The sequence below is a fragment of the Zychaea mexicana genome (assembly GCF_025766255.1).
Source record: "Zychaea mexicana strain RSA 1403 chromosome Unknown BDB00scaffold_13, whole genome shotgun sequence".
NCBI classification, from domain to species: domain Eukaryota; kingdom Fungi; phylum Mucoromycota; class Mucoromycetes; order Mucorales; family Lichtheimiaceae; genus Zychaea; species Zychaea mexicana.
The window spans coordinates 278799-296749 of NW_026516676.1; the positions used below are offsets into that span (position 1 = coordinate 278799).

General features: G+C 35.3%; 1 protein-coding gene across 1 annotated transcript; it reads right to left on the reverse strand.

Annotated features, from left to right (window-relative positions):
• Window positions 1-6044: 6044 nt before the first annotated feature.
• Window positions 6045-6614, reverse strand: BDB00DRAFT_936806 (uncharacterized protein; the record flags this gene model as incomplete). Its single annotated transcript, XM_053129237.1, has 2 exons — window positions 6045-6209; window positions 6285-6614. Coding segments are annotated over 2 exons (495 nt in total), but the record flags the coding sequence as incomplete, so codon positions are not given.
• Between the last annotated feature and the right edge of the window lie 11337 nt (window positions 6615-17951).

A 17951-nucleotide genomic window follows, 5' to 3' on the forward strand; every position in this document is an offset into this window, starting at 1 on the left:
AAGCTGTTGGTGGGTGTGGGTTCGGGTATACATAATGTGAGAGGGTTCCCGAAGCAGATGTGCGTGTGCTACATAGCCCATCTGTCACTGTCCTTGCTCTTTTCTATTCAAAGCAATTCCCTTTCCTTCGGTTGATACATACCCACGTGTCGACAACACGTTTTACACTGCTCTTACATGCTTTCTTTACCATTCAAACACGACCATTTTCCATGACAGCCAACTTCTCCCGTGCGGGAGAGGAAAACTCAGATCACCGACGGGGATGTATTCACTACTTGGATGTTTACTACTTACTGGCGTGTCACAACAGGAAAGAGATGTTTTTTACATATGACATTATACTGATATTTGGTCATAAATCTATCCTAAATATTGGATTAGCAGACTAGAAAAATTCTCCAAGGAGAGGTCGTTCTCATGGTAAACGCTTATGTGCGGATTGGGATGATGTGCATGTATGATAAATCTTTTGTGTTCAACGACAACTACCCGTGACCATCGTGACAGATGTTGTTAGTTATATAGCTAGGATAACACAGTTGCCATCCACTGCATAATTGCACGATCCTGCATTCTGCTCGGATATGTCTGTGCTCACAAACCATTATCAGATATTTACCTAATGCACTACCACTATTGGTACGAAAAACATATATGCAACATCAATAACATCTCCACATATTGTAAATCTCACTAAATTTATATGAGTACGTCTCATCTATCCATGAAAATTGCGGTACCCGACCGATTAGACAGCCACCTATTACATTTAATGCTGCATTCCTGAATTCCTTAAGGGTATACGGTACAAATAAGTTGAAACATATGTTTGATTCTCCCTTCCCCCTCCCGCCTCCTCTATGTTTGTCGCTATCATACGACATCCCCAGTTGATTTGTACACCTTAGATACCTCTGAATAAAGTTTCTTTACATGTAGACAACCGCAGGACTAGCAAAGTCTAGTATCACATATGAATTTGGGCACCATAGCAATTCCTAGACGTGAGGGTCCGTACCATCCCAGCATCCTTTACTCTTGGTTATCTATATAATCTTCGAGTGCGCTCTCATAGTATATTTAATAAGCCTAACTAAACTACTTGTATCAAATAATTCTTATTTTACTGTCTTACGTAAATCTTCACTAGATAAAGGTACTCAATGGCAAGTTATAGTAGTAGTAGCTGAAAAACCCCACCATCGAACTATGATATCAACGCGAAATATTGGGTCAAATACATAGTGCATACAACAGTCCAACATGTACCGGCCTCCCGCAAATTTAATAACAAAAGCATCATTTGTATCTTGTTTCAAACGATCGACAGGTTTACGCTGCATCTAGCGCATCATAATTACCTCGTGTAGTATCGCATCAATCAATCAAAAGACCACTACAGCTAAGTCTTACGTACTGTGCTCGAGCTGTAAAACATGAACCATACCATACGCCTTGACGCATACAAGAATTACTTCAAAATACAAGGGACCATATTGTGCAAAAGTGAATGCAATCCAAACAATTCAGATTCCTTTTTCCTCCTTCCTGGTGACGCGTTTATGTAAACGTCGAGTGTATGTTCAGCGTGTTGTCTCTGAAGGTCATACATATATACTACTATTTGCGCGCAAAAGAACGTGGGATACAAACACAGAGTTTCCACCGGGAGCTCTGTACCACTCTATGATCCCATTTCAAAGCCATACAACATTGTAGCCCACATGAAATATAGAAAAGATAGAACTTTTGTTGAATTACAATTTACAATACAAATGTACAACGAACGATGCCGTTCACAAGATGTTTATTCAAATAGAGATTGCGATGTTGTTGATGCTGTTGATGTGAGAGTAAACTTTTATACAGACACCACGACGAGGAGGCCTTGGTAATAATTTGAAAATATTTCTTAAGGCTGGACGGTGGGAGGAAGTCCTGTCGTTTATTTGGATCTGGCTCTCATCTTTCTTCTCTTGGCCTTGAGACGTCTTTGGCGCTTCTTCTTCCACTTATCTCTCACTATAAACGATGGATGAGTTAGATACCGGATGGATGCATCAATGGATGGATGGGATCTATGGGGTGGGGTTGGGTTCCATTTTTTGTATGGCCTTACTTTTTAAACTTTAAGGAGAAAGCTTAACGGGATTCCAGTTTGGCTGGGCATCCGCTCGCTTTAAGCTCAAATTTTGAGTTGACGTCATGCACATCTCCGAATCGCACTTGTCTTTTTTTTGTTGTCGCTATTTATTATGTATGTGACACAGAATAGGGCATATCATATACAGGATTTTTATAAAACCTCAAAGTCCCACTGCGTCCAGCGAGGTCCCCGGGAATTGAAACCCAACGGGACTTGGTCAATTTTTAAGCCAATTATCTTGCTCAAAGGGAATAAATAAGTGATCTATATTCACTCCAAATCCCCCAGCGTAAAGAAAGCAGTCCATACTGCATTACAACGAGCGGAAGCTAATCTTGTTGAAGGGGTTGCTCTTGAAAACTACCTTCACCATTTCGATTACTGAATCAATCTGTACATCTTTCTACGTGATGACCGCGAAAATCGCTATTAAAATGGTACACTAACTTAATGTTAGAATTATACACGATCCTTAAAACATATATAAGTACAATAGAGAGCAAACGGTTAAACGCCAGTGTTTCTCGCGTGTTTTTCTTATTGTAATAAACCTAGACAACAGATAAGCTACCATAGATACCCACTAGACGATCAAGATGATTGTAGAGAGAGAGAAACAATCTGGTAAAGTAAAAGGCGATCAATATCTTGTCGATATGAGATTCTCATTTGAGGACAGCACCATGGTTCATGACACCATAGAAGAAGCGCGTAATAATCAAATGCAACAATAACAGTCTGTATCAACTATGCCAGAGGGCAGTTTGGTGCTAATCTCTTTGACCACGGGTGATTTCGGTCTCTTAGAATTAGAACGCAAAAGAACACTGGCCACTCTATTATTTAGAGCATCAACGAGTTGCGCAGTTGTTTCACGTCGTCCTTATATAACATCATTGCAATGAACAGTCTGGTCTTAGACAACATAGAATGCAGCACGCACCATTGTCCTTACATAAAAATATGGTAAGCCATAGTACTCTTGTGATATCTGATATGATAGCTTTTAAATTTGAAAATAAATGCCTGCAGTCAGTGAAGCACATACTTATGCTACTGTTATCGATTAGTTGGTAATGACAATAACCATGCTTGGAAATTTGTAATGGCTGAATCGTTTATGTTATTGAATAAAAGAAAGTTGAAGCTGGTAGAAAAGAAAGGCGACTATGATCAATGAAGAGCAAAAGCAAAAATTGAAGGTGAAAAGAAATCTATAATATGTAGAAGAGGTGATGGGGAGGGAAAAGTTCAAAAGATATGATGCAAACGCATGTGAAATAACGTTAAGAAATGTAATGTGTATGTGTGCGTTGTGTAAGTGAGCTGGGATAGTAAAAGAAGAGAGAGAGAGAGAGCGAGAGAGAGAGACAGAATGACAAAGAGACACAACAGAGAGATAGCAGAAACAGCAGAGGCAGAGTGGTAACGAAGAAACATATAGATGATGGAGAGAGAGAGAGGTAGAGAGCAAAAGCCAAGAGAGAGAGAGAGAGAGAGAGAGAAAAGCGGAAAATATAAAGATGTGTGCGAGTGTGAGCATAGGAAAGCTAGGTATTGAAGAAAAGATCTGGGTTTTCAGCAATCCAATGCAAGGTTCTTTTTTGTCTGCTTCTTTTCGCTTCTAGGATTGTGACAGCTGCCTCGTTGGTCAGTCTGTGTTGAGTGGCATAATCTCTGATGTTATCGATGATTATACGTCTTCGGTTATAAAATCGGCGTTCTGACTCTGCTCGCCGCCACGCAACGCCGTGCTCGCGCTCCAATTCATCAACTGCAGGTGCACCAGCCAAGCCATGGTACCATTCGCGCCAAAGCATATCAAGCGTTACAGTATGGCGTGACATTTTGTACTCTGGTGCAGGCGGTGGATGAACTGATGATGTTGATGGTGATGCAGATGCGTGCGTCGCGAGTGCGATCCTTTGCACAGGTGGTGGTGGCGGGAAAAAGGGAAGAGAGATGGTTGCTGTATCCTGCAGCGGTTGTTGTTGTTGTTGAAGTTGTTGCTCTGCTGGCTGCTGCTGCTGCTCTGGTTGCTGCTCTAGTTGCTGCTGTTGAGGCTGTTGCTGTGATGGCTGCTGCTGCGGTTGCCAATGTTGTGGTTGCCGTTGTTGTTGCTGAGATGCGTTGCCAAGGTTTAGCGTCAAAGTCAAAGGCACCTGTCCAGACGTGTAGCTTGTTAGCTGCTGCGCAAATGTAGCAAGGCTGTTGATATGCGGAACAAGCGCTTGCAAAGGTGTGATGGCAGACAGCAGTGACTGGAGGACTTGCATGTGAGCCTCATGTTGCGCTTGTTGGTGTCGAGCTTGTGCCTCAAAACGCGATGCGAACTGATGGTTGAGATCAGAGAGTTGATGTGCGATCTCGGGAACTGTCCTTCTTAGTCGCATCTGCTCCGGCTCTTCTGTCTCTTGTACAGCCGCCTCAACAGAACTAACAAATATGCGTTAAAAGAATAAGAATACACTTTATATGATTCTCAATATAGTTACCTTTCGAACTGTTGATACAACTCGCTTTGGAACAAAGGATGGTTCCAAAGATAATACTGAGGATACGTTCTCTTCAGAAGAACGGAATCCTGCAGGAAGACAGTACGCAGCTCATCCAATAGCTTCAAAAACATGTCGGCGGCACAAGAGACTTCTTCAACTCTGCCTTCATCTAGCCTTTGACGCCAGTAATTGACAAACTTGAAGAACTGCTTGCACAATTCTTCGGGTTCAACGTTGGCCTAAAGAAGATAATAAAAGCCACGTTCTTTTTGGAAACCTACTAGAGTTCGAAGGAGTTCGTGGGGGAGGTTGGTGAGGTAGGCGGTCGTCAAAGAGCTGGTGTTCCAACGTCCTGCACGACGAATTGCGCCCTCGCTCGAGCCACCAATCTCTGCCATCCGAGCAGCGGCGCCATGCATAGTATGTGTCTTGGCTTTCGAATGAAGCGAGGCTCCCTCGAAAGCCTTGGTGATTGCTTTGAGGTGCTGGCTGTATGACATCTCCTTTTCAAGAGCTGTCGGCGACGCCTTGATCACTTTGTGTAGGAACCAGTCCACGTTCTTGTTGACACCCGGAAATTGCTCCCCGGTTATCTCGTAGCGACTGAACAGATAGCAAGCGAGCATCATTTGCGGACAGATGTTGACGTTTTTGTTGCGCATACAGCCAGCAACCTCCACACGCCCAAACTTGTTAGTCTTGCCTTGCTTTAAAACCATTACGAGGGCATGGCAAGGACTTGAACCTTCATCCTGTAGATGTAATGTTTGCAAATCTGCAAACTCCATCTTTCGAATGCTCTCGCCACGAAGCAAACCGTAGTGCTGCAAAAGGAACGCGGTGCCGTTGCGGAGGCCGTTTTCAGTTCCCTTTGCCCAGAACTGCTCGACGATCTTTTCCATCTCTGTATGAGTTGTGTATCCGTCTGCTGCAGTGAAGGCACCCTTTAAATGAAAAGCAGATCTGTTGAGTTACTGTGCTATTAAACATCAATGGCTTCTTTAACTTACTCTATCATCGAAATTGGCGCGAGCAATCTTCTGATCCTCTCTGCGCAACCAGTCGAGTAACGCTTTAACACGTTTTCCGCGAGGGCTCGGGCGGAAAGTGTTGTCGACTAAGCATTGTTCGGCCCATAGGTCGACAATTGCAGCAGCATATGCTTCGACAGTTGTGTATCGCACCCTCTTTCCAGAGACGCCTGCAGCAAGTTGAGCATACGCTGCGAATTCTGGATTAATGAGCGGCTCGATAGTGGAGGAGGAGGAGGAAGCGGCAGCGGTAGTGCTATTGGTGGTTATGGTCGTGGTAGTACCAGTTGTGTTGATGATGGTGCCGATGGTAGAAGCGACCGTTGATGCTTCTCTGGCCTCGTCCATAGTGTCCATCATGTCCATCACTTCGTAAGCTATATCGACATTGGGCAGTGTGTTGAGCTCTGTAATGCCGTCAGACAAGCTATTCGCGGCAGCAAGTATAGGTGAAGGTTTCACTTCAGGCTCATGAACGTCCTCAGATGCAGCTCTTTTCTTTCCTCGCTTTCGGTGAGCTCGGAAAGCAACCTTATAGAAAGTTATGATCATTAAAGATTGTGTTCATTTATCTCTACGTATTTATCGCGAACAAAGAGAACCAACCTCTTCTTTCAAAAAAAGGTGAAGTTTTCCATCGTCAGGGATGGGACTCACACCCATCTTGATACACCATTCTTTGAACTCTTTTTGACGGTTCGAGTACTGATTAATGATGTTTGCAGGGCGGCTTTCACGAGCCAGCCTAAACGTCTCGAGGGCAGCGCGATCTCTGGCCTCTTTGTAAGCCATACCTCCATCGTTTTCGACAGTCACTGCAGCAGGTTCAGCATCGTTCTGCAGAGACAACTCGGTCAGAGCGAAATCTATGTTTCTGTTTCGACTTTGGGCAGGAGTACCATTAAGCTGTCTTCGTCCGCTTCCAGAACCACCCATAATTACGGAGATATGATATGAAGAGTCAAGTGTGTTTAGTCAAGGAAAGCCAGGTGTGTGATAAACGCGGGTAGATAATAAGAGAAAAGAGGTTAAATAAGATAATATGAAAATACAGTGAGAGTTGATTGTGAGATTTTTTTTAATGAATTCACAACCCTTTATATACTGTTGAAAGATGCGGTCAAGACTTCCGTTTGGATGAACTGATGATTGGATCGCGGACATGGCGAATTTCGGATGTTTTAAAGATGAAGAAGGATAGGAAGGTTGAGTTTGGCGGCCATGATGAAGGGCGTCCTACTATTAGTTGTCTAACCAATTATAATCTACTAGCTGTAATATAGATAATAAAATTGCTATGACCGGTATAACCATCAGTAGCCAGATTAATTATTGATTTACAATAAAAATAATAAAAATTGAATTTTTTTATTTATATTGGTAGCCTCCCACGAGAAAAAAAAGAGCGATTGTTTAAAGTACATAACAACAAATAAAAATGAACACAACACAACACACTGAACAACTCGATATTGAAATTAAAAATTTAATTGATAATAAATGGACTTTTCTTGATAAATCTTAGCCTGAAATGCAACATAGATTTAATCATAGAACAGCTATTAAAGATATGAAGAATAATACAATAAATGATATAAAGGATGTATTACTTAATAGATTTGGATTTATACCTGTATTTTATTTTCTTATAGTTTTATATGGAGATATTGAATATCCAGGGCCATACTGCGAGATTGAAAAAGGACTTGCATTATTATATCATATGGTATCAGGTGTATCAGGAAAGGATATGCATACTGTTATGCCATATGCAACATTTTATGATTTATATAAGCGGTTCTGGATTACTAACTATAATGAATTGAATAAAAAGGTAAAACAAGATCTAGATAGTATGTTCTCATCACCACGTATTCGCATTCTATCAGCAATAATAAACAATCCAGATGGTTTTAAGAATGTTACACTATTTATTGATGGACATGATAGTAAAATAAAGTATTATAAACCAAATGAGTCACATTCACAGTTATATTCATATAAATTAAAAGGGCCAGCTGTACGTACACAAGTTATACAGGATATGAATGAAATAATTACACATGTTTCAGTATCTGAAAAATGTGCTACCGGAAATGATGGTACTATGTTTATTAATATGAAACTATATAAAAAAATAAGTGAGGCAGATTGTTTAGGAATGGATGGTGGATATAACTTATTTATACAAAAGTTTAAAGATAATGCGACAGATGCTAGATATAGTTTTTATGATCGTAATTTTTTACATCCCATAAGAAAAGAACCAGGACAAAAGTTAACAATCAATGAGACATACTTTAATAACAAGTTTGGATCATTTCGTTCAGCAATAGAAGCACAGTTTTCTATGTTAGGCTCTAAATTTGAACGATTTAATAATAATCGTGCAGCATTGCAAATATCTGATATAAGATATTATAATATTCAGTTTCGTGTTGCTTGTATTCTTACTATATAATATATGGCGATTTGTAAATAAGTATAATATAGAGGTAAAACCACATCATAAATTATGGTATGGAAAAGATTTTGAATTCCCAAGTAAGAAAAACAAACTTGACTTAGTATTTTCAAATGAGCAAAAAGTAAATACTGAATATAACGAAATGGTTGATATGCAGCAGAAATTTCTACAGCTTAACATTAATCAATCAATAGATATGGCTATAGATAGTGAGGACGAAACTGAAAATAATACATCTAAGCGCAAGAGAAAAAATCAAAGAGAACAGAGAAATATAGAACATAGTAATTCATATGAAATTGAGAAGATTGTAGGACATGTGTATACTGATAATAAGTACATATTTGAGGTTAAGTGGGTTGGATATAGTGTAAAGGATAATAGTTGGCTAACAGTTGATAAGTTTAATTCCTGGGAAATGCTACATGAATATATGGCCATACATGGTATTCAGCTCTAAATTAATTTCTTACTTATTTGCTTATTAAAAAATCTCATATTGAAACTGACTGCATCAACCTTTCGTTTACTTGCCCATTTATATTTATGTTTTATGCATTCATTAGTTATACTTGTACTCATATTAGTACCTGTTGATTTATTTTTGACGTCAGTTTCTTTTGTTATATCTATATCATCTATTATAGCCTGTTTTATATCCTTATGCTTTTTAAAATATTCTTTTGGCTGTATTTCTTCTACTATTTGCTTGTTTCTCCGTTTATTTTTAATGTGTCTTTTTTTCTTTTTACGTTTTGGTATATTATTTGGTATGTTGCAGTCACTGCTTTTCTCTGATTCAGATGTACTTACATCTATGTATTTATGTTTCTCTATATCTTCTGGTAGGTTTTCCCAATCAGTAGTATCATTTACAACATCATCACATTTTATATCATCAAATACATCTTCCCAATGCCTACAATCTACTGATGATGGTACCTTTACAGTTGACCATCCTCTATTATTTTGTTGAGGCGGTTTATGCTGTTTATTGTTCTGTGTATTATTACTATTATGTTTTTCTTCTTGTTCCTTCATATATTCTTCTGTGTCAGCTAATTCTTGTAGTTCCTCTACTGTTTTATCCATCGGTGTATATTTTTCAATATCATCCTGACCACTATTATGCGCATAACGGATAAATGTATGCTGATCTTGGTATTCGTTTTCGAATTCACCACCTTTGTATAAGTCCTCATACATATCCATGTTTTCATAATACATAAATTTATTTTCATAATCCTTCACCTTCATTGTGTATGGATTCCATATTATATGACCTTTACGGTTCTTATCAACATAGATAATATATAAACGATTGAGCGTTGGCTCTAACTCATATACTGATTTGTTTTTGTATAACATGTGCAGCATATAGTTACTATTCAGTATTATTGGCATATTTTTCTTTTTAGTTATTGAATTTGTGAATTTGCCATTAAGTTTTAACTGCGTTCCTTCTAACATTTGGTTTAAAAATGTTAATTTGAAATCAGAACCTGTTTCTTCATTATACATAAAATCATAATCATCATCCTTATAATCTGACCAATCATTTTCTTTATTCATTAGATATGCTCGATGACCACCTTGTTCTAATACATCAATGTTATATGTCTTACCTACATTTGATGAACCTACAATCCAGTATTGTGGTATCTTATTTTTACCACCAAACATTGTTTCAATACCAAACATAGACCACATATGTAATTTATTTCCAGGGTTATTTTCCATATCGGCATCATGAAAGTAAGAATTTAAATTTGATTCTACAGTATCATATTTCCATAGCAATTCTGGATATATTTCGGTAGCCTTCTGCATATTAAGCTGCTTAGTAATTAATTGATATCTAAGTAACTGTTGGTGCATTTTTCTGGTTTTAATTTCATAATTTGGATTATTATAATAAATATAATCTTTTCCTTTCATACAATAGCTAATAGACTTTAGTGGATTACCACCTGGTTTAATATTTGGAGTAACACCATCAATAGTAAAGAATTTTCGTGCTGTTTTTGTGTCGAACCGCTCATCCATTTGTATCCATATATATACATGTTTCTCGTTGGTTTCTGGTGCAATTTCATCACATGCAATTGCCTTTTCAATTCGATAACCAATACGTTCATGTTTTATAAACCATCCCATGATTTGATCTTTTGTTAAATGGAAGTCCTTACAAATATATGTGAACAGCCCTTTAGTGTTTTGGAATCAGAATTCTTTGCCGCCCTGTGAGGAATATGCACCAGAGGTGTTACCCTCTAACATTATTGCATCGGAAAATTGAGGAGTTGAGGATTTGAGGAATCTCACATATTCTCGAATTCTTCCAATTATTTTATTGCATGCATTATCTTTAGTTTTTTTATCTACTTTAGTCTGTGTAAGGTCTTTTTCGAGTTCTGACCTCAGTTGTGTGACAAGAGGTTCATACTCAATATGCTGATGGTTTGTAGCAAGGTGTTTTGCTCTTTCAATTAAGAGTGTCAATGTAATTCCTAAATAGGAACAAATTCAGCCATAATGGCTAAGAATGCGAGAAGGTTGAGTTGGTTCATGTTGATTGTTGAAGTAATAAAAATAAAAAATATAACAAATATATTTTGCTTTATATTCTGTGGTATTATTTTTATATTAAAAAAAATTCAATTTTTATTTTTTTTTAAAAATTTAAATGTATGCATGCCAAGACATTCCTGCATGAATTATTTCAATAAAAATTAATTTGGCTATCCTGATGTATCTTAGCTAATAAGTCATCTAGGGTTACTAGATCGCATTAAGATCATCATAACCATAGCCGGTCCCCTATGAATGATATGATTATTTATACTTCTAAAAGTGACTTTTGTTCTGATAGCTCAGATGGTAGCATGTTTTTAAACATGAAATTATTTAAACATATGCATGAGAATGACATAATGGCAGTTGATGGTGGATATACTTTATTTATCACGCAATTTACAGAGCTTGCTAATGAAAAAGGATATAACTTTAGCCATGATAATTTTGTATACCCTATACGTAAAAATGTAAATGAGCCCTTAATGATTACTGAAGATCATTTTTAATAAAACATTTGGAAGTTTTAGGACAAAAGTTGAGAATCAATTTTCAGAAATTGGGAATAAATTCTGCCGATTCAATAATAACAAGTCAGTTGTTAAAATAGATAACATAAAATACTATAATCTGCAATTTTGTGTAGCTTGTTTATTAGAAAATATTACAAAATTTGTAGAAATGTTCAATATTCCTATTTTACCACACCATAAACTATGGCACAGTAATGATTTTGATTTTCTAGTAGAGCATAAACTAATTGATATAGTGGTCAGCAATAATAAACAAAATAAAGATAAACTGGATAAAATGATCAGATTACAAATGACCTGCTTAATATGGCTATATCAAATGAAGAAATGATTGTTGATAATGAATCTGATAATAATTCAAATCAGAGTAATAGTGATAATGATGATGTTCCAAGATTTAATGAGCGTAGTAAAAAAAGAAAGTGAAATAAAGGGAAACAACGAGCAATAGCATCATATGAAATAGAAGAGATTATTAGGCATAAAACTGAAAATGGTACATATTTGGTTGAAGTAAAATGGGCTGGATATAGTACTGATGATAACAGTTGGTTATTAATTGATAAATTTAATCAAAAGGATTTATTAAAGGAATATATCAATAAGCATAATCTTGGTATATTAAAAAATTGCATACTCTGGGTAATATATCATTAATACCATATTATTTATAAATATTAATTGTATTTAAGGAATGATTGAATTGAAACATAAATAAAATGGGTTTCCTGTAATATTTCTAATAGGTTTAGTTTTTTTCTTTTTCTTGTTTTCTTTTTTTTCAATTTTCTCATCTTCAGTGTTATTAGATTTATAAACAACAAGTTTTTTATTTTTAGGAATATGAAGCTTACTATGTTGACAGCAAAGGTAATCCTTTTTACCATCAGGTAAATTTGTTCTGATTTTTCTACCACAAAACTGACCATCACGTTTTCCTTTTTTAAATTTATAGATACAAAAATCATTATTCATGCTCAAGTATAAAAAGTAGTCTGTTGAAAACAATGACTTTATTTTATTTTGTAATTTCATTTTTAATTTTTCTACAATATTTTTATTAATGTAAGAGTCCAATTCATTTTCTATAAATACATCTAATTCTTTGTTAAGATTATTACGTAATTAGATATAGTTGATTGGGAGGAATTCATTTAATGCAACTATTTTGATTGAATCTTTGAAACAATTTCTTTTTTTAAATACAAAAATTCAATTTTTGTCAAAAAAGTAATTGAGTTTAAAATTTATTTCTTGGTATAAATTAATAGTTTTCTGATAACATTTCTATTAAATGCTCTCAAAACCTATATTCATTACCATTTACAATATACAATTCATCATCATTTTTGAAAAATCCTTCAATATCTTGCTCATCAATTTCAATATATTCTTTTTCATTCAATATCTTTTCAATGATATTTATAAATAAAATCAGATCTACTATTTTAAATAAATTCTTATAATGATTAAATTTAATTATAGTAGCTTATATGCAATAAATATAGGATCATATATAATATTTCTAATTTTCAACTTGTAAACTTTAATATGCTTCTTTACAATATAATGCTCACCATCATAAATTTTATCACTTTTATATACTAAATACAATTTTTTGATGAACATATTCTAATAATAAATATTTTGCTATAAATTCAGTAATATCTACAATATTTTCTTCAACTGGTATATAACATAATGTGAATTCATACCTGGTATTCCTTTCTTACCAATTGTTTCTATATATATACAAAATTCAATTTTTTGTACAATTTGGATTTTTACAGCCAATAGTATTATCTAATATCTAATTGGAGTTAGATGTCCCCCTGTCTCCCATTTTTTAATGTGGCGGATGCTAAATAGAAATCAAAAAGGGTGTTCATTAACACAAGTACTTTGGTGATTTTTCATTTTGTTTAAGCTAAATCATACACAAACTCATATATATCAATGACTTGAATCATAATGGAATCAATAGAGTCATTGACAAAATCTGATTTCAATTTTGTTAGTTGCCTGATATAGGACAGGATGCCATCTTCCATTAATGCCTACATGTGCACTTTTTCCTTACCTTTTCAATATCCATCACAAGCTCATCGACCATTTTTGGCAGCACATCAATACCATCGATGTCACCAACAGTCCTAAAAATGTTCCATGTTCCTAGATCGAAGAGAGGTCTCATTGGATTCCCAACCATCATTGTGTTGACAGTCAAAGAAAGGGAGAGGCTGTCCCATGAAAATAAAAAATGTGAAAATTAATAGTTGAAACAGATATTTCTGTATTAATATTTATTCTGTACCGGTACAGTACCTTAATGATTCCTTGAGTCTCTCATCTAAATCATATCCTGATTGCTATTGCTGCATAATACTGGCTGACATTCTGTTCAAAATATCGGAGGGAGATACCAAATCCACAAGCTTCTTTTCAACAGCCGTATCAATCCCGTCAACTGGCTTTGATTCATACTGAAGATGAAGTGAGTAATGCGACTGAACGACCAGTTAACGACCAATCAAAAACTTACTAGACGAAACGCCCACAAATAAAGCAACGATCACAAACTGACTTTAAAGTCATCTTCATAACTGGATTCCAGTGATTCTTGTATCTCGTAGAGAGAATCACAATCACCTTTATGACACAATGATTTTTCTTTTAAAAAGTAAAACTGAATTAAGTCTTAGTTTTTTTTTAAAAAAAACAGGTGCATTTCATACTACCTTATTAGAATCGGTATCGTCGTCTGCATCTGCTGGCTATGTAATAGATGGAAAGCATAGAGTGAGAAAAAAATCTATAGAGAAGGATATAATTAAATGCCATTAAAAACTTGTTTGCTTACTTGCTTTTGTTATTTATCGCTTGTTGAAGTGTTCCTTTTTCTACCATATTGCTGTTTCTTTCTATAGTGTGAAGCAATATGATCCTTTAACTCGTTCATGGTAGTGTAGTGATTGAGGCATGATAGGCATTCAAAATGTTCCAATATCATTGAATGTGATGCGTCCGAGTTCTTTTTAATGTATACGTAGTGTTCAGTGTTGTAACGACTTTTGCTATGAGGACGAGGCTCAACATCAACACTGTGATGAGTAAATAGAAGATTTCTTAACTTTCTTGATTCAGTAAATAGGCAATGAGGTTTAATCAATAATTTAGTGATTATAAAAAATTCTTAATTTTTTATCAATCACTAGATTATTAAAATTGTATATATCTTTTTATATTTATTTAAATATTAATTATGTCATAAACAACAACAAACAACAACATTGACATGTTCTTATTTTCTCTATTATTTTTAATATAAAGTTTCACTTGAAATTATAATTTTACTTTATATATATATATATATTAACCTTTTTTTAACTTTTTTAATGTAGCTGAAGGTAGCTGAATATATTTGATGTAGTAGTAGTGGTCTCTTGAAAAATAGTTTATTAATAGAGATTAGCTTGCTACTGCAAGCCTTTAGCCCTGAAAGGGTAATTTCTACCAATAAACTATTTTTAAAGAGACCACTACCACTACATCAAATATATTCTGCTACCTTCAGCTACATTAAAAAAGTTAAAAAAAGGTTAATATATATATATATAAAGTAAAATTATAATTTCAAATTAAATTTTATATTAAAAATAATAGAAAAAACAAGAACATGTCAATGTTGTTGTTTGTTGTTGTTTATGATATAATTAATATTTAAATAAATATAAAAAGATATATACAATTTTAATAATCTAGTGATTGATAAAACATTAAGAATTTTTTGTAATCACTAAATTATTGATTAAACCTCTTATAGAAAAGGAATGCCTTTTCTATATAAATTAGCATAGAGTATTGATGAATAATTATTATATTCATCTAGAGAGTTAAACATAAATCTGATGATTACAAAAAATTCTTAATTTTTTTATCATCTATAATATTTATATAGTTATTATAAATAATTTAAAACAAATTGTTTTCTTTTTCTGTTCCTCCTCCTCCTCCTCAAAATAAATAACAATAACAATAATAACAACAAACTTTTAATAGGCTTTTTATGTTCTTATTTATATATATTAAAAAACAAATAAAATTGTTGATTGTTATATTTTTTTTCTTTCTGAAAAACATAATTTGTGTTACAAATAATTGTTTTTTAATATATATAAATAAGAACATAAAAAGCCTGTTAAGGGTTTGTTGTTATTATTGTTATTGTTATTTATTTTGAGGAGGAGGAGGAGGAATAGAAAAAGAAAACAATTTGTTTTAAATTATTTATATTAACTATATAAATATTATAGATAATAAAAAAATTAAGAATTTTTTGTAATTATTAGATTTATGTTTAACTCTTGATGACAAATGTAACAACAACTTTTGAGAAGTATGATGGCTGCTATGATATAATATGATGAAAAACGAATGGCTATTGGAAAGAAAAATAAAGAAAAAGGAACCAGAAAACAAAAAGACTTGACCGCTCATGTCCATATTCCTGTCTTCGTGGCTCTGATGTTGCAGGGCATCCCTATCGGGCTGTTCGTTCTCTACCTCCTGAATAATGACTCACGAAGTTGCCTACTAACCGGTTTGAAATCTGGTGACCTTGTGCTTAAACTGAGAATGGCTCTATCCAAATTTGGACATGTATAGCACTTAGGCCTGTACCGCTCCGTGGAAGGCGGATGGTTCCAAGGCAAAGGCTTTGCTGTATTCATGTTGCCCAACAAGGATAACCATTAAGAACGATACGAAACTCTAACGCATTGTATTGATTTCGGCGTCCTTCACTATCATAATCGCGTTTTCTATAGTACCTAGCAATCGATGGGTGATTATTGCAGATATTGCTACGCTCAGGATTGCATTATCAAAGATTGTCCCGGTCCTGCTCACAAAGGACATATCTCCATTGCATGTCTGCAACCACGAAACAGCTACCCCCACAAAGCACCCAAGACGAACCATCCAACTAAACCATCATTTTCAAGAAGAAGGAAGTTCAAGGTGGCTCAAACCACTCCGTTCCCAAGGCAACACGAAAAGACCAGAAGGACCGAATTGCTAATGAGGGTGAACAAGTTGCAAGGTGTTGTTTACGCTGAACACCTTTACTACTATAAAATCTCCGTCATGTCATTATCGAGCAGTTTATCGTAGAGAACAGCCGTCAGAATACTACTTTGAACTCTCCGCTATGGCGAGCCTTTTAGAACTTTGATCTATCGACAACAGTCAGAAATGTATAGTTTCACACGTTGCATGGAAAATCATCTTGCCGCTTAACACTGGCTACTATACTTCCTCACAAATTCGACAACAGTACCTGCTTAACAAGAAAGAGAACATTGACGATGCCCACCACTTCCTGTATCAATGCTTCAGGAAATGGACAATCTCGGTGTCAGTTCTCTCAGTTGTACTGCTGATCAATGTATCATCCGATATATTACAGAATGGCATCTACTATCTATAGCTCCCTCCGAAACCGCCATATTCATGGTCACACTATCATCGCCTTTATACTTGAAAATATATGAAAGGCTCATTGGAAATTACGTTTAAAGTGTGACCTTCGTTCCTCTAAACATCATTTCTTCTCTGCATTCACAACTAAATAGCTTCTATGCATAATCATGTATCCCCTTTTATTTTTAAATGCTCAAGCATTTATCACCACAAAATACTTATTCTGCCCCAAATTTAACTTTGAAAGTCAGTTGCGAGAGAGTGTAAAGACAGTTGAAAAAAACCGTTAAAGTGTACTTGTCATCTTGTTTCATAAGAGAATTGTATATTTCAACCATATGAAAGGTAAGTAAAGAGAGAACGGGAGAGGCAAGATCTTACTACTACAATAAGAAAAACAAAAATGGAGGTGAAAAAGGAAGTTGTAAAGAAGTAATAATAACAAACCAAGTTTATTTCTTATATGAAAAGTGGTTTGTTTTTTACCTCCATTTTTGTTTCTCCTCTTGTAGTGGTAAGATCTTGCCCCTCCCATTCTCTCTTTGCTTACCTTTCATATGGTTGAAATATACAATTCTCTTATGAAACAAGATGACAAGTACACTTAAATGTTTTTTCTCAACTGTCTTTACACTCTCTCCCAACTGACTTTCAAAGTTAAATTTGGGGCAGAATAAGTACTTTGTTTATCACCACGGCAAAAAATCTGCGCAATTCAGCGCGAACTCTATATACCGATGCAGCGAACATTGACTGCTATGCTGGCCTTTTGAATTCGTCAATTCAAGAAAATAGGCGCTATATTATTTCTATGAAATGATTGTTGATGACTTAAGTTGCAAAATTGTCTTCTGTATGATCCCCGTTCTCATTTCAAATAAACATCTATTCCGCCCTGAACATATTTGGAAAGTGTGTCGTTACACATGCGCTGATTGCGCCGATTTTTTACCGTGGTGAGTAGCAGTGTAAGAACGCGAAGACCCCATAACATAAGCTATTGATGGCTTCATACTATCCAACTTGGTTGATTTTTTATTTTGGTTCAGCATTACCTGCGTCATCGGCTACTTCATGGATCGCTTACTTCTTGGATACACCCGAAGCGATCCATGAATTCATCTTCTTGCTGCTCAACGTCAGCATGTCTTAAAGCCCTGGAGCGGTGCAGTAGAGGATGTTGGATACCCCGACGTTTCAAATATTCAGTGCAGCACC